Source organism: Podarcis gaigeae (assembly GCF_964106915.1).
Source record: "Podarcis gaigeae genome assembly, chromosome: 1".
NCBI lineage: Eukaryota > Metazoa > Chordata > Lepidosauria > Squamata > Lacertidae > Podarcis > Podarcis gaigeae.
In genome coordinates, this window is record NC_139678.1 from 70364644 (window position 1) to 70382949 (window position 18306).

Below are 18306 nucleotides of genomic sequence, written 5' to 3' on the forward strand. Positions count from 1 at the left end.
CCCATCTATTGATATGAGTGGACAAGATTGCGTTTTGTATGAAAGACCGAGGGGGGGGGGTGTCACAGGGACTGAGGATCCTCTCCCTTGTTTTGATACATTTTAAGTCATGAGGATTTTTTATTGCTGGAAGAAAATCCTGACGTCCCTCACTCCTAACCACCTCCAATATCCTGTTGTAGATCCTCTAGGGAAAGGAGCACAACTGGTCATGTTATCAAAAGAAAATGCATTTATTGGTGGGAAAACATTCCTTGCCTTCAGGCTATATAAATCATGAGACACGCTCCCCTCCTTCACTTGAGAACACATATGGATGGCTTTTCTGATATTACCAAACTGTGGGTACATGGCAAACATCCAGACACTTTCACCCTTTTTGAAAATGGAGTTGCAAAAAAAATCTAAGGGGCAGATGAAGTCCTTAAGGGAAGAATGGGACATAAGAAAAGGCGTTGTTGTTTGTTGTTGTTGAGAAGGCCTTCCCCAACTTGGTGTCCTCCAGATGTTTGGCACTACAACTCATAATTTCTAACCATTGACCATGCTGGCTCCGGCTAATAGGAGATGTGGTCCAAAACATCTGGAAGGCATCGGTTGTGGAAGGCTGGTTCAAATCAAAGTCTTTCTGTTCCAACATGTTGTTACCAGCTTTGGCCAGTTGCATGCCTATAGGAGTGTGTGGTGCGGATCATTTCTTGGTGCCCTCACCCCAACCTGCTACTAATAGCAAACCATTTAGCTGTCGCTACTAATTGTAACTGATCCAGGAATGGAGAACCTGTGACCTTCCAGATGTTGTTGGGACCCCCAACTCCCATCATCCCCAGACAGAATATCCCAATAGTTAGAGATGGTGGGAGTTGTACAACAGCATCTGAAGGCCCAAAGGTTCCCCCAGTCTAAGTCATCCAAGTTGCTGGTCATCACCTCACCTCATCTTGGGGGTGGGGGAGAAGAAAGGAAGAAAGGTTTGGATCCTAAGCTAAGTTGACTTAAGGAAGTTCACCCATCTTCTCATCCCCAAAAATCCTCTGGGACCCCATTCCACATTGCTTAAGAGGGCTCCAGAGTGGCTTTATAGGTGTGGTGGCGGCTGCAATGGGGAGAAAGTTCATGGAAACTTTCCCTTCTGTGAACTTATTTAAGGTAAGTTATTCTAGGATGCAAGCCAATGCGTTGAAAAATCAAAGCTTGTTTTCTGCCCTCAAATTCTCCTTGTACATCATTTTGAAAGTCATGACCAATAAGAGCTCAGTCTAGAACGCATAGCAGATGTATTACGTTTATGTCCCTTAGTTCCTGTTGACAACCCCACTTAGATTACCTAACTGCTCGTTGAACATCCTAGGACATTTTTTAATGCAAGCAACTTTACCCTTCTGTGCCGTTCCCACAAAAGACAATTTGAACTTGGAAGTGCTAGAGTAAGTGAGATATATCCATATACTGAAGAGTGGGAAGAAATGTTCAAGGCCGAGAACGAGATTAGCACGCAGACTAGCTGGGAGCTATATTTGTTACAGACATTAAAAAGCAACATGATTTCAGCTGGACAGAACATAAGCCTTAAATCTTATGCAAACATTCAAAGCTGTTTAACACTGTCTTACCCCCAAAGCCCCTGGAAGGAGGCAGGTGAATCCAGTACCAAATACATTTTTCATGTTCCTTAAGCTGACTGTTTAAATAGTTAAGTGAACATCTGTCCAAACTTCCCATCATTTCCATTTAGAGAAGCCGCTAATTCAAAGGGTGACAAAAAGTGCCTGTTTAACAATGCAGATGGTGCTGTCTGCCCCCCTTTTTTGTTTAATCTAGATTGAGCTCCACACAACTGTGATGCTAATGAATAATGGATTTTTTTATATTCGCACATGGAGTGGCATTGCGCTCTGAACAAATCTAGGATTAGCTTGCTTCTAATTTCCCCATTTGGATATAGGGCAGTGATTTATTTATTTTATAATGGTAACCGATGTGGATATTTTAAAGATCAGAAGGGTAGCATTCTGATTTCAAAGATGAAAGCAACTTGTCAACTTTGTCATTTGGAAGAGTAACACAGATTAATATGAGTGCAGCAATAAAATGCTGAGAACCTCCATTTTTTTTTGCAATTTAATTGAGCTGCATCCATCAGTGATACTTATATTTTATTGGCAAAATTGACACAAATTTGCAACTGTCTGATAAACACATTGTGTGTTACCTCCCAGTTTTCATAGAACTACTGTCCCTTTAAAGATAAAGAAGTATAGTCTCATTTCAAAGATAAAGGAAGTGGGGATACTTTCTAAAGCACAAACCAAATCAAGATGAGGCAATGTTATAGTTTCCTGATGAGTTAGTAGTCATTCAGTAGCAGCAGCAATTATTATTATTATTATTATTATTATTATTATTATTATTATTATCCCACCTTTCCTCCAAGGAGCTGGAAGTAGCATGCATGGCCCTTCCTATCCCCTTTTTACCTCACAACAACCCTGTAAGTAGGTTATGTTTAGAGAAATAATGACTGGCCCAAGGTGAGCTTCATAGCTGAGTAAAGATTAGAATCCTTTACACCACACTGTTTGGGGCAAAAAATCATATTCAGCTGACCCCAGAAAGCACATTGTTTGAACAAATTCATGTGAGATTCGAAATGTTCAAATATTTGTGGGGTTCCTTTTTCAGTGGGATGACTTTTGAGGGATGTGAAATGCCCTGCATAGTCATTTCCTGGCTTTGTTTCCCTTTCATTGCAAAATTCATTTAATGCCTCTTTCTACTTGTTTGCTTAAAGTTGTTGTTCTCTATAGCGGCCATTAAGTTAGATAACAGCTTGAGCTAAAACAATGTAAAGTAACAATAGGATAAAATCCATTCAACGTAGTCATTACAACAAACTAATGCAAATAAAGACCTTTCATTATCAATTGACTTAGGCTGGAATTCAAAACAAACTTCCAAAGGCCTAAATCCAGCTAACACAGATGAATTTCTGAGTAAACATGCAATAGATTGATCTTCATATCTAACCTTTGGAGATAGTGATGGCTTCACTGCTGGGGCATCAGAAAAGGCTATCTCTCAAATATTTTAAGTAGGGGTAACCAGTGTAGTGTCCTCCAGATTTATTTTGTCCCATTCATATGTGTGGGCCCCTTCGCCCAAGAAATACTACTGAAACGGAGGAGGCCTTTTCAAAGAGCTAAAGGTTGTGCCAACCAGCCCAGGGGCGGAGGAAGGGGATGCGGTGGGGCAGGCCACCCCGGGTGTCACCCCTGAGGGGGGTGACAAAATGCCGGGCGGCACTCACTGCAAGGCCTGCAGCGTGCCAAAGCCATGCGTCTCTCCTGGGGGTGATGTGGTAGTTTGGGCGCACACAGTCTCCGCGCTGCCCCAAACAGTCCGCCCGCTGCCTCATCTGTAGGGCAGCTGAGCGTAGGAGGCAGGCAGACTCCTCAGAGGCCCCATGGAGTATCCTGACCTGGCTCTCCCCGCCCCACGGGTGGCTGGCCCCGCCCCTGGGTGCAGGGTACACACGCCACTCCAGGCTCCTGATCAGCTTGCTCCACCGCTGAACCAGCCGCCCCATTTTTGCTTGGTTCTATTTTAAAGCGCAAGTTAGAGGACTGACACTAAAACTCTGGACAAAGAGACTCTGGATCTTCAGAGTCGTGCACAAATACTCTTAACTTTGTTTGAGAAAGAGACAAAAGCTTCAAATACTCTCCCACTTCTCCAAGAACAGGCTGCACAGGAAACTCTGGTTTCACGCAGATCTAGACAATGTTTTTCCTCTGACCTTGTGGTAACTTTTCCCATCACCTCATGGTAAGACCATATAGAAGTAGGTCATCAGAAGGTTATGATGCATATTTTTACTCCGGCACCCAGTCGCTGATGGAACATGATTCTCAAGGCTCTGTCGAGGTAGACTACAGCCTGAGCTCAGTTATAATGGAAGCAAGGATGCGTCACGGTTGATGAAAAGCTGAACTCAGATCTGGGTTTAAGTAGCATCCGTGTGACAGCTTTCTTGTGTGTGGCCTTCAACAAATCTCAGATTCAGCTCCCCATCTGTAAAATGAGAATAGTAATGAACCATCTTGCCAGTCTGTTGTGAGGATGAAAGCAGTGAAGATTTTTCTCTTCAGGATTAAAAGCACAAATATTAGCAATAGCACTAGACCCATATTAATATTTATATATACAAGCATTTCTATCTACGCATTTGGCCCTAAAGAGCCTTCCCCTTCAAGGTAGCCTACATCTATAAAAGATGTAAGCATCAATTACAGTTATTATTGTTACATTTCTATAGCAGCAAACACGAACAAGTTGAAACAATACAAATTAAAACAAAACCAATTTTAAAACCAACTAAAACATTTGAAAGCATATAGAACATCTAAAAACACAATGGCAAACTATCACTGCTGCTAATTTCAAGGTTGCCACGGCCAGTATCTTTCAGTTATCAAAAGCCAGGGTGAACAAGAATGTTTTTCGATTCCTCCTGAAAGTCAACAATGAAGGAGGAGACGGATGCATCTCCCCAGGTTTTGAACACATAAGAGAGACCTTATCACAGACTCATACTCACATACTAAATCAGCACATTTTTTAGTTGTTACTGAGTATTTTTTACTTAAAGTGTAGCTAGCAATTGATTGGCACCATTGTCATACAAACTTTGAAGTGGAGTCATTTGCAAACTACAGAGGTTTAGCTCTTGTGTGTTGGAAAAGGCAACAGAACGCTGTCTTCCACACAGCTGTAGTAATTACATAATAAATCATATTGGATCTAGAGTAAGTTAGTTGTACTTACGCCCCATTGAAATCTGCCTGAAAAATGAGACATGAAAGAGTGGAATCCCACTGATTTTTAAAAGTTTAACCCGCTCAATCAGGATCTAACCTATTGCCTTTCAAATAAAGCTATTTATTGCCTACATTTATTGTTAAAGAGGAACTTAATCTGACCGGGTATGAAGTTGCTTTATATTGAGTCTGTCCAATGGTCCATCTAGTCCCACATTTTCTACTCTTGACTGGCCATAGCTCCCCGAGGTTGCAGGCCCTGCTACTTATGGTTCTTTCGCCTGAAAATACAGGACCTTCTGAGTACAAAATTTGTGGTCTACGACTGAGATACGGTGAACTTCCCTTGTGTCGTAATTGTCAAGAGATTCCCGCCTCCTTTTAAGAGTTGTTGTGATGCATTCTTCATGTGCTGGTGATGCTGCAGCGATCTTCAAGGACTTGTAGGTGGGCCTGGAAGAGCAAACCGTACTTCTTGGAGTGTCATGCTCTGAAAGCAGCCAGTATCTGTGGAAGCAGATAACAAAGTTGGCAAAGCATTTGTGTTGACACAAAAGCTATCTCCAAAGACCAGGGGTGGGGGTGGGGTGGAACCAATTGATGTAGAGGAAGAATTACTTTCGTTGAGAAATTGAAGAGAAAGGAGTTAAGAGGGAAGCAACACTATTTTTTGCCAAAATTCATTTCCAGGTTGAGATTCCAATTAAGATTCTTAACATTTTAACTGTGGGAAGATTGGACTCTTCTCAGAGGGAGACTTTGGACCACGTAAACATGGTTTACATGGAGTCAATTTGACTCTTCCAGTGGATATGGATGGGCTGAGTAGCTTTCTGGAGAGCCAGTGTGGTGTAGTGGTTAAGAGCGGCAGTCACATAATCTGGGGAACCGGGTTCGTGTCTCCGCTCCTCCACATGCAGCTGCTGGGTGACCTTGGGCCAGTCACACTTCTGTGAAGTCTCTCAGCCCCACTCACCTCACAGAGTGTTTGTTGTGGGGGAGGAAGGGAAAGGAGGTTGTTAGCCGCTTTGAGACTCCTGAAGGGGAGTGAAAGGCGGGATATCAAATCCAAACTCTTCTTCTTCTTTTGCGAATGCCCATGTATGTTCAGATCACAACTCCTCCACGTCCTAGAAAATCCTCCAGTGATGTGGTAGATAGTGATCTTGATCCACGTGGAAGCAGTCATGGGATCTGTTCTGCACTTGCATTTCCAATTCAGCACTAAATGACTGAATGTGAAATAATTCAGATGAGTTTTTTGAGCCAAACCAAACTTGCATTGATTGATATCACCCTGGGGTCCCATCAGCATAGGATCCTATTTCAGTGTTTAGTTCTAGAATGAAAATGCCCCCACCGACACCACCATCCCCAGTCTGAAAAAATTAAGTATCATGTAGAATAAACTTTGCTCTCTCTGCCTCCCAGGTATCTTAACTTCACCCAACTTCTGCCTATAACAAAGGCAAATTGTGGCCCACAGGGAACATGTTTACATCCAGTGCTCCAAAAAAAAAACCATACCCGGCACCCACCCACCCACCCACACACACCCATATAGCTAACAAATCAGTAGGAATTGATGAAAGAATAGCAAATTAGAAAGCGGAAGGACTGAAAGAGGGGCCTGTAAAGATGTTCTGCAAAGATGCTCTTAATTTGCATAAGGGGGGGGCAATTAGATTGCTTTGACTAAGATGTTGGAAGCCCCAAAATAGTGCTCTGTGTGCAAAATGCATTACTTCATTAGGCAGTCAATTAGCAGGAGGCTCAGAAGCCGAGCAAAGGAGCCCAGCTTTCTTTTCCTTCTCCCTTTTTCTTTTCTCCGTGCCATTTCAGCCCACATTCCCACACACTGGCTGGTCAGCGAAATAAGGGACGGCAACTTCTCTTTATTGGTGCAATACAGTATTTGATACTGCTAATTACACTTAATTAGTCCTTCCGCCATTTAATTAAAACGGCTTCTAATGATTGTGCTTCCTTGGCAGGCTCTTTGGGACCACGGGGAATTGTGCTGCCTGCAGTAAGCTGATCCCTGCCTTTGAGATGGTGATGAGGGCCAGAGATAATGTTTACCATTTGGACTGCTTTGCCTGCCAGCTTTGCAACCAGAGGTGAGGACATGAGGCTTTTATATGAACAGAACAGAAAGAAAGAAAGAATGCAAGTTATTCCCCACCCCCCACCCACCCCTGATCCCAGTGGAACAAGAAAGTCTGGCTCACGGTTTGATATCCATCACCTTCTCCCAGGCCTTCAAATTGCCACTGCTGGGTGAGTCATTTTACCTGCTAATGGAACACTGGAGCCTTTCCCCTGATAGGCCAACATGCGGAATTGGTGGTAGGTTGGATTGTGGCAGGAGCAAACAAACAAACAAAGTGAGTGCTGTGCTGCAGGCTAGCAGGTGGTCTTAAGCGGCACCGAGGCAACTGAATGAGCAGCTTCAAAGCCAAGCTTCTTGTCGGTCTGCTGCACATCCATTGATATGAGGATGGCTTGGCATAAATACGTTTTAAATCGAGGTTACTTAAGTTGGGCATCTGACAGGCTCGGAGGCCGGGCTTGGAAGAGTCAAAGGAAAGAGAGCTCTTCAGAATAATTCCTCGCAGAGCCCCATCAGCTCGCCGCACGGTCGGGAGGGTCTGTTCAGAGCGCAGCTTTAAGTGGGACATATCATGTGTGCCTAAAAGGCAAGCTATAATAGGAGACGCTATATAATGAAGAGCGCAGTCGCTATTCTGGCGTGCTTCGCATCACCATTGTACTGAAGTGTCCTGCAGCTTTTAATGCACCGTGGTTGACTTGTATGTTGTGCATGGATATCAGGAGGGTATCCACTTAAGGTTTAATTTGAGGAGGGTTAGCTGGGGCCTGGAGCTTTTCTCTCAGATAACAACCATATTTCCCAATGACACATAATCATCAAACCTAGGAGTCCTGTCACATTAAAATTCCAAACTCTACACAAGGCCAGCCTGGTCTCGGAGCCCTTTTGAGAAAGGTTCAGGTTTCAGTGAGTTTCCAAAGGCAGGAAAAGAGGGAAAATCTGTTAGTTATGAAGCAGCTACAAACAATGCTGCCCTGCTATATACACCCTCATAGTACATACTGAGATTTCCACGCAGATGATCTTTGCACTCAAGGTGCTGTTTGGTCTAGGCTTTAAGCTAGATCAAATTCAGGAGCAAGACAGCATGCAATCCAGGCAGGGCTGCTTGCAAAATTACAGAGACATCTATTCTAATTAAAAAGTATTTCAGTATCTCTAAAGAGAAGGCGGAAATGCTTCATGCAAATGAGGGTAGCCAGCCTGGTGCTCCACATACGTTTGGAATTAAAACTCCTTTCAGCCCCAGCTAACATGGTCAGTGCTCAGGAATTATGGAAATTGTAGTCCACAACATTAGGAGGGCACCAGGTTGGTACAGATAACTGTGAGGAAACAGAATCTGACAATGTCCAATATCAAATGTAGCAGTACTGGAAATTCAGAATCAAGTTTCCATAAAAATGCTTTAAATAAAGAGGAACATCAGTGTGTTGTGAATTAGGAACCATGTTAAGTCTGCCATTTTTATGCCTACTTACCTGTGCTTAAGTCCCATTTAATTCAATGGGATTTATTTCTGAATAGATATGTATAGGATTGTGCTCTTGGAATAGTTCCAGACACCACACCATGTAGAGGGGAAAGGAAGCACAATTTTTTTAAGCTTCCAGTTCTTCGTAACTTTTGCAACTTTCTCCTACAGAGTTGCGAGCAGAAGCATCACAGAGAAGTTGCGCATCCCAGTCTGGCTCCCAAATTTCAACACATTTATAAACACGCACATCTCATCACAGAGAGGAATGTCTAATTGAAACTTGAGACATTTAGAAGAAGTCTGAAGGACAGGAAGTAGGAGCACTTCCTGTTTCCTGCACACAATTAAACCACTCAGCTGGCATCCTAGCATAAGCTTGCTTTCAAACAACAAATCCATATGCATGCCTTACTTTAACCCAGATAAACCTTATTTCTACCTCTTAATATACTTTTTAAAAAAACCTCTAAGCCTTATATGTGCCAAACAGGTAATCTAAAAAGCTCAGCTCATTGGCAGCTTGACATGTTGCTGCTGTTGCTTCACCACACTAAGGAAGTTTGGAATTAGCAAGCCATATCCGTTTTTGCTTGACAAAACATTCGGACAACAGACCTTCATGCACAAAAAGGTCTCCACAGGATTACCAGTGAGTAGAGCTGCACTGCTGGCCCTCTGAATGTCCACATGTTGGCATAGACACCTGCACTGTCAAAGTAGCTCCTTTCATGTATGCTTCCATGTGTTCCAGAGCCCAAATCACATGGGCACCTGCGCATAAGCAACCAGTCACACATAGGCTTTGACAGTGCAGGTGAACAGTCAGGGAACAGAGACAGCAGCACAGCCCTGCTCCCTGGTAATCCCATGGAAACACCCTCGCCAGATTAATATGTGAAGGGTGCTTACCTTTTGGCCACATCATATTAAAAGCAGTGACCAGTGGGCGTGTGGATTGGCCATAAAGAACATCATTATCATGATGAATCCATTCACTTTACTCAAAACCCCTTGGCTCCACATCCATGCAGGCTCCCTTGAGTGCAAACCCAGTGCATTTCTTCTCAACCATTTCTATGAAATAATTTAGCTTTTCGGTGAAGTCAGTGTAGTTTCCCCTGACAGAAAGGTGCGGGGAACAGAACATATCCGAAGTTAAGAGTATCAGGAATTCTGTCTTTTTGGGTGGCTGTTATTGAAAAGGCTGCATCAAGCACGGAGCTGGCATTATTTGTTTGGAGTAGACTGCCTTTCTGTATGAAAGAAGCAAGCTCAATAAATCAAGCTGTCCCATTTGATAGGCTATTCCACTGAGGTTCTAGTGACATCTAGTGGGTTCAGATAGATATCCCCATTTCTGTGTCCAGCTTTGTTGAAAAATGCTAGAATGTAGGATCTTACTGTCTGCCCCGACTTTAAATGTGTTTGTGGGGCCTTTACCAAAGGTATGTGAGGAAAACGTATTGACAGTTTTTTAGTACTATGATGGTAACAAAAATACTTTCTTTCATCGCAGCAGACCTTTTTAGTACACAGTGGAGTTTCTGAGGCTTGTTCACAAAGCTTTAGCAACCCTAATTAAAAATGAAGAGAAAAGTTGGCTGAGTTGATGGTCTGGACATTCTATGAAATAAGGCAAAGCTGAAGTTTTTCCGACTTTCCCAGACATAGACTTGTACTCACAGTCACTGCAGCTTCAGCCTTAAGCATCACAATCCTCCATTTATTTATTTATTTGTAAAATTATATCGTCTCCTTCCAAGCATTCGTGGAGCTATTCTATTTTATCCGCCTAGCAACCCTTCATTCAATGATTATGATATCCCCTATCTTCAAAGATGGTTCATCAGAGATTTGAGCAGAAGGAGCTTGCTGGTTAGGGTGGAGCCATGCTAGCGCCCCAGACACCATTGCTTAAATGGGGAGAGGGAGGGGCAGGTAGGTCAGGGGGGGTGCAAATGCGCCAGCAGCACCAATCTAGTGCTCCTGCTGACCTGGCTGGGGAGGAGCCAGGTCTGCAGCATCTTTCTTGCAGTAAGCAACAGTGGCCCACCTGCAGAGGATTTAGCATAGCTCTTCTGGATTTGAACCCAGCTCTCCCCAGTCCAAGACCAACACCCCAGCAACCATACTTTGTAGTTTCTCGGTGCTACTGAATGAAGAAAAGGCTAGATTAATGTTTATTTCTGTATTTATTTGATTCCATTTCTTAATTGCATCTTGAAGTGAAAGAACCATATAAGCAATTCCATGTATGTAAAGCATTGAAAACAATTCCTTAAAAAAATAAAATAAAAAACCAGTTCATAAGTAGATCCAAACCAGGATGTGGAGCATATTTTCCAAAGTTTGGAAGGGAAGGGGGAGATAAGCACATAATAATGAAGTTCCTTGGACCTGAAGGGATGGAAACAAAATCAGATACTACCTTGTCAATTGGATTTGAAATTGTTTTTATATGTGTTTTTATTGATGGTGTTGTTTTTAATTATCATTTTTTAAGATGCTTTGGTTGTTAATTTCCTCAAGTTTGTTTCATGGGAAGCGCTTCATAAATTAAATGAATGAATGTTACTTCTAGGGCGTTAAGTTAGAGGCGGGTGGCCCCTGGCCCTCCAGATATTGTTGGACTCAAACTTCCATCAGTCCCAGGCGCACTGGCCAATGGTCAAGCAACATTTGGTGGGCCAGAGATCTCCCACCCCTCTCTTAAGTCATAGCCTTTACACACACACACACCTGTGACACACACACCCCACAACTCCAGTGCTTGAGAAACGTCAAAAAGTGTGTCATGGAAGAGGTCGTCCCTCCCCCCCCCCCCGCCGGTTTCCTAAAATATATGTCACCCAGATATATGATCAAAAGTTAGACTCATTTTAGATGACTTGTCTGTGCTGTTAGCACACTGTTTTTTTTAAACCACAAACTCAAAACTACTTCAGCACTCTATTTCCATTAATTATCTTCCACAGTGCACTGTTAGTGTTACTGTCAGCGTTAACTGTTACTTCTAAAATATTTCCTGGCAATAACTCTATTGCAATTTGTTAGATGAGAGCTGGGTTTGTTCGGTTTATTTGTTGTTAGGGTTTTTTGGGTTTTTTTAAAAAAATCCTTTTAAATCCTAAACCTCATTTCAAGAATTGTAGGCAGTGTTTAAAAGAATCCTGAAGGCAATTTACCTGCTGCTTTAAACAAATGTTATAAATTTAAACATTGGTTCCTAAAGTGACTGCGAATGGGACACCTCATTTTTTTAAAAAAAAGAAGCTCATGCCAGCAGAATGAAAATAAATGATTTCTACTGATTCTCCCTGCCTTCTGCGCTTTCTGAAAAGCTGCTCCAGAGAGCTAGAGGCCATTCTGGAACCGTGTATTTGCAGAATGGACAGTTAGGGTCCAAGTCATTGATTCTGAGGTGATTCAGGCTGCACTTCTGCACCCACTTACATGGGAGCAAGCCCCACTGAACTCTGTGGGACTAACTTCTGAGTAAGCATATGAAGTGGATGGTTACTCATTGCATCTGGTACTGGTTCCTTTCACCAAGTCCTCAGGCACACCAGTTATCTCACATGATATGGATGCCCCAGGCTGCATGAAAATCTCTGCACTCTCTCCAAATGAACCCATTTAAGTGAATATCGTGGAAATCATAGATTTGTAATGTTGGAAGGGATCCTGAGGATCATCTAGTCCAACGCCCTGCAATGCAGGGAAATGCGGCTGTCCCATACGGAGATCGAACCTGCAACCTTGGCCAAAACACACAAAAAAAAAAATCCTTCCAGTAGCACCTTAAAGACCAACTAAGTTAGTTCTTGGTATGAGCTTTCGTGTGCATGCACACTTCTTCAGATACACACGAAAGCTCATACCAAGAACTAACTTAGTTGGTCTTTAAGGTGCTACTGGAAGGAATTTTTTTTGTTTTGAATATGGCAGACCAACACGGCTACCTATCTGTAACTGCAACCTTGGCGTTACCAACACTACACTATAACTGAGTATCCAGAGTTGTTACATGACAAATAAACTCATTGGTGTGTGTTTACCAGCAATGTCCCCATATATAATGCATTTTTGTATATGATTCTGATTAAGACCTGCATTTTGGTGCATACTTTACACCAATATACACCTTTTTTGTATGTATTTTTGGGTTGGACAACTACATTGCAAAATTCAGAGTAGTGTGCATCAGTTTGGAAGGTGAAAATCAGGTAGATTCGCATAAAAATGCAAACTGACTGAATTTCTCCCCCTCCCCATGTCCAACCCACATCTGCTGCCATGTAATATATGACACAGCCCAGCTGCCGGGGGGGGGGCTAGTTTGACCCCACTTTGAAATTCTAGTCGGGGAGCTTCCAAAATGTCATTTCTAAAACATAACACATTTCTTCTCCATGCTTTGCGAGGTCTTCCATCCCTGCTCCTCGAAACCTCCGCTGATTTGGCAAGAGGCAGCTGTCAAGCGCGCTGCACTTGTGCCGGTGGCAAGACTTTAATCTTCATTTTGCATTACTACTCCTTCAGTTTTTTGCTTCTTGGTTTAAGGCAAAAATATGTAGCGAGTCAGCAGCTGTCTGTTTTTCAGTCAGCAAGGGAAACCTTTCCAATTCAGCAAAACACTTGGAGAGGCCCTGCACTTTTCACAACAGATTTTGAGGTGCGGATTTTAGCTGGTGTGATAATTATTTTGTCTATATCTCCTTGATAGAAACCCAAAAATCATAGAGCTCAGTAGTATTGAAAGGAGTTTTGAAATTCTCATAAGGCTAATACATATAGGGCACCAAACTGAATCTTACCTGATCTATTAATTAACCCTTTCCCCATTGAACCCATAAGCTTCTTGCCTATTGTCATCAAATTAAGCTGCCAGCAAACCTGAGGGTCAGAAGAAAATTAGCTGTCACCAAGACCGCTGATACTTCATCGTGCTAAGTAGAACCAGTATTTCCCCAGTGTGCAGGTTTGCTGCGGGAGGGTTTAATTTCCTATTGTGTGAAGTCTATATTTTTTTTCTGCAGCAGCATGAAAACTGCTTTGCCTCTCTCTGGTTCCATCCTTCTCAAGCAACATCCAGATTGAGGATAGCCAACATGGTGGCCTGCAGAACTTGTTGGATTTCAATCCACATCGGTCTTGACCATTGGCCATGCTGCTTGTGGGTATGGGAGTTGCAGCCCAACATCTGCAGACCACCATGTTGACTACTTCTGACCTAGGCATTATTTGAAACTGATGACAGGGGACAAGGGGAAGACATTCTTTTGCTGCTTCAACTGCATATATGCCGATGTCCACACGTACATGCTGATCAGAGTCTCCCACATAAGCCAGATGAACGATCATTACCCTTTTCAGTAGGTGATATTCAATGAGAAGGAACCATGATTATTGCTTCCTGGATATGGTACCTCGATCTGTATTGCAATGGGACTGAAGCTCTCAAACGTTTGAAGTCATGAGCACACTAGGACTAAGAAAAATAAGCATGCAATCCATGAAGGTGTTTGATGGAACGACACCTCACTTTCCTTTATACTGCAGGATAATTCTAGCCCTCATCAACACATTTGATGATAAATGTGTGACTCTTCCTTAAGCCAAAAGCTTAAGTAGGTCCCAGTGAAACTAAAATTGCAATCCGAAGTCCATCTTCTCAGGGGTAAACCACACTGAACACAGTGTGACTTACTTTTGAGTACTGCAAATTCATTTTCCAAAGCTTAGCAGCAAGACTCTCTGGTGATATAAGCAAGTTTCTTGCTGCCAGAGAGCAGCTTATCTTCCAGTGTGTTTAGCAGGTTCTTGGTCCCTCGGTTGAGAGAAAATGCATTAAGTATCCACCAAAGTGCAAAGGCTGACACCTCCACTCCAGTCATACACTTGGTGTGCATGAAGTATTCTCTAGCCTTGCCTTTCAAATTATGCCTCTTGCACAGCCCTGAATACAATCAAGTGTTTCATCCCAGGAAAGTAGGAAGTAGGAAGACAGTTTGCCTTGGTGCCTATAGTTCAGCTGCTAGTCTTTGTTATGGGCCTGGCAAAGTTATTTCAGCCTTACCTAAATGATCTCACAAGTGGCCAATGCTATGTGTGCATAGCCCTGTTTTTAATGTGAAGACACTGGAGATAAGGTACACCTATAGGGACAGGATTAGCTGTCATGATCCAGCTCTCCCTTCAGCATGTCTTGCTTAATGTGTGGGTGGGAGAATTGTGCTTTGGGAGACTGCATTTCTTACTCATCATTCATCAAAAGTAACATGAATGTCAAAGGAAATACATACCTACAACATTTTATTTGTATGCTGGCTTTCCATAGTTGGAACCATGTTCAGGGGGGATTGCAACATGTAAAAAAATGCATAATCCCATACATAACAAAAGTAGTCAAGCAGTAAATAAAACATCAAAAAGTACACAACCAAACAGAACAATTTTCACATAAATCATAAGATCAAAAATAAAGATACAAAAAAATTAATTTCAATAACAGCAACAACCCCCACCCAGCAAAACCACATAAACAACACCCCCAGCCTAAGAGTATGGTCAGCAGCCTCAGCTTCTGTAGCTGGAGTGAGTCTTCTAGGACAATAAATAGCACATGGCTCATATTATGTTGGTGCAATATTCCATATACAATGTGAAAAAAATTACCTAGACATAGATTTCCATGCGCTGCTCTGGTTTCACCAGAAGCGGCTTAGTCATGCTGGCCAACATGACCCTTAAAAACTGTCTGCGAACAAACGTCGGCTCCCTCAGCCAGTAAAGCGAGATGAGCGCCGCAACCCCAGAGTCGTTCGCGACTGGACTTACCTGTCGGGGGTGCTTTACCTTTACCTTTTAGACATGGGTTAAGTTTTAAGATGGGAAAAGGCTAAGAGAAGAGACAGTTCCATTGCAAGTTCTCATTTGGTAACTAAGATAAGCATCGGCCATGGCTCTTTCAGACTACTGTTTCTGTCAACTAGACTACATATCAGGTGAATGTAATAACGGAGATCCTTGTTTTTAAGGTTTAGCAAATTCAGTTAGGTTCAGTACCAACAGGGGCTTGCAGATTTATGGCAGACTTGGAATGAAGGTGTGGGTGTTTGTGAGGGGTTACACTTTTAGAGATCGTAAGTCAGACCCTTTATAATTTGATGAGTGATACAAAGAATGGGGACTCATGTCTTTGTGTGTGTGCAGAACCCAGTTGCATTTAAAGACAGAAGGCACCACCTACATCCAGTACCAGGTTGAGACCTTAGATGAGCACTGGAAGTGTTCAGCAGGTGTATAAGCAAAGGGGCCAGGACCACGGACAGCTCAGTGCAGAACATGATAGTCAGGCTGGACATAAAACACCAGAACACAAGTTAAGATGCTTCCACACAGCCATTTACTGTGGACCCTGTGCTGCGAGCTTTTCTCACCCACCACATAATGTCATCCTTATCAAAATGCCCTCCCATTCCCCACTTCCCTAATTTATTCTGCATTTACTATTTGCGATTCTTTTATTTTTTTACTTATCAGATTTCCCCCAGAAATGGAAAATCCAGATTAAATTTTAAAAATGATACAGAACATCATTTTTTAATGAGATCACTGTCATATGGATGCTGTGCAAAAGTTGCATGCAGGATCAGCCCTGAGTCCACAATAAATTACCATATGGAAGCACCCTATCTGACCTGAATCTGTATTGGGCCTGAATTCCATCCTGCTCCACAGTGAGCTGTCCATGGTCCTGACTCCCCCCACCTGCCCACTACCTGGGCAAATCTTCCAGTTCTCACCTGCAAGTCTCAGCCTGGTACTGGACCTCTCATAGTTCACTGAGAGAGAGTGTGTAACTAAACATAAAGGGGCTGATTTATTAAAGGATTGCCAGAAGCATCTGATGCATTGCAAACTCAGGGCCAAACAAGTTGAATAAGCCTGGTTTGTGGCCCCTGAGATCACCAGGTTAATTTTACGTTTCCAATTAACAGTTATAATTGAAGGCCTCTGGACCTTTTGATGCTAGAGGCAGAAAATCTTAATGACATTTTTCTCTCCTACCCCTCACTTTGGTGTTTAAAAATATGATCATAAGCCAAATTAGTGATCATTTTATGCCCTTTAAAACTTGCCATTTGAACCAAATCATCTAACTTTGCCTAATGTTAGGGCCAATCCCCCTTCTTGGGTTTCTTAATCAGCTCATAGCAGCTCAAAAAGCGTGGTCTGAATCTATCTTTGTGGAGCATTTTTATCTATACAAGCTTACCCTGCCATACGACCCAGTTTTGTGTTCTTCTGATTCCCACTGCCCCTTTTTTAAAAAAAAGCTTTTTGCTTTTGTGTTGATTATATGTTCATCTCTTTGAGAAGTGTTTTTCATTCCTGATGTGGTGGTAATAGAAAAGTATTTGTAAATAAATTAAATATTTTCAGGTGGGGAGGAAAAAGACGCACAACATAACCACTTCTGTTTTTCTCAAAAGCCAATGGAAGCTAAAACATAAGACCTTAAAAATGATGCATTACTTGCCTACTCAAGGTCAGGAAAAAGAGATTCTTATTTTTTCTTTCCTTAGGTAAATGATCTCTTCTTTTTCTTCTGTGTTCTAGATTTTGCGTGGGAGACAAATTTTTCCTGAAGAACAACATGATCTTGTGTCAGATGGACTATGAGGAGGGGCAGCTGAACGGGAGCTTTGAGCCCCAAGTTCAATAACAAACCCTGCTTTGCTGAAACACTGTGGGATGGACGTTCAGCCGCACTAGCAGTGAAGGGCGTCTGTCAGCTTGCCTGCAATATTTTTTTAATTCTCGGTCCACAAAGGACTCTATACATTGTAGTATTTTCCCCCCTCCCCACAACACAAAGCAGTTACAATTTTAGATGTACAGTTGTGCCTGCTTAGCTGAGCACTGCATTGCCTGTATGTTCGTGAGTTTTTTGGGGGGATATTTGGGGGAGGGCTCTGTACAGTCTGTTTTTTCTGTATATAAACTGGAACATTTATTTTATGAAAAATGTAATGCAATTTTATTACAGGTGTGAATTAAAAAAAAATATGAATGTTTCCTGGCCATCTTTAAGCAATTATTTGCTCTGGTGGTGTTCACATAGGAAGAAGCCATGTCACTCAGTGCACACAAGTTTCTCCACGTGGAAGTTCCCAGAGTGGTCTGAGATTGCAGAAGAGAAGTTCTGTCCTGGGGCTCTTCATTAGCCCAAGAATCCTAGCCTTCTCTATGACATACCTTTTATTTCTGCATTCATGGAGCTTCTCTTCAATACTGAATAATATTTAAACCAACCAGCAGGGACATAGGAAGCTACCTATTGGTCCATCTGGCTCAATATTGTCTACAATGACAGACAACATGCTGGGGATTGAATCTGGGACCTTCTGCATGCAAAGCAGGTATTCTACCATTGAGCTACGATCCTTCCCACCAAGCCACAGCAACCTGGAATGACATATGCCAGGAAATCAGGGCTCGCCAATCTGACCACTAAGACTTTCTCTGGCACCCCCAGGGTTCCAGTCCCCCCCCGCCCCGCTCCACTGAAAAGAGACTTGGAAGATGCATTCTGTTGTAGCCAATCTAATAGCTTGTGTTGCGTGCTTGGCTGCCGTGTGTGTGTGATGCCCATGATGGTTTCTTCTGCTTGCAGATGTTCCCGTGGGCTCCAAAATGTCAGCAACCCCAGCTTTACCATTTGATCTTGCTGATTGTATAAGCTGACCTACAGAGTAAAAGGAGGAGAGAGGCTGTAGAGAGAACTATTCAGGTTCCAGGGCAGAGGTTGGCAACCTAAGGCTAAACCAGCGTAGTGCAGCATGGGGACTCTCTTCCGCGGCTCTGGAAATTGCATCTGCACATGTCCG

General features: G+C 42.7%; 1 protein-coding gene across 6 annotated transcripts in view; it reads left to right on the forward strand.

Moving 5' to 3' along the window:
• Positions 1-17493, forward strand: part of LMO1 (LIM domain only 1) — a 101421-nt gene extending 83928 nt beyond the window's left edge. For all 6 annotated transcript variants that reach the window (XM_083754985.1, XM_083754988.1, XM_083754984.1 and 3 more), the window contains exons 3-4: positions 6812-6937; positions 17036-17493. In XM_083754985.1, coding sequence (XP_083611111.1) covers positions 6812-6937; positions 17036-17141 — 232 coding nt within the window. In that variant the 3' untranslated portion in view covers positions 17142-17493. The remainder of the gene's footprint in view (positions 1-6811; positions 6938-17035) is intronic.
• The last annotated feature ends 813 nt before the right edge of the window (positions 17494-18306 follow it).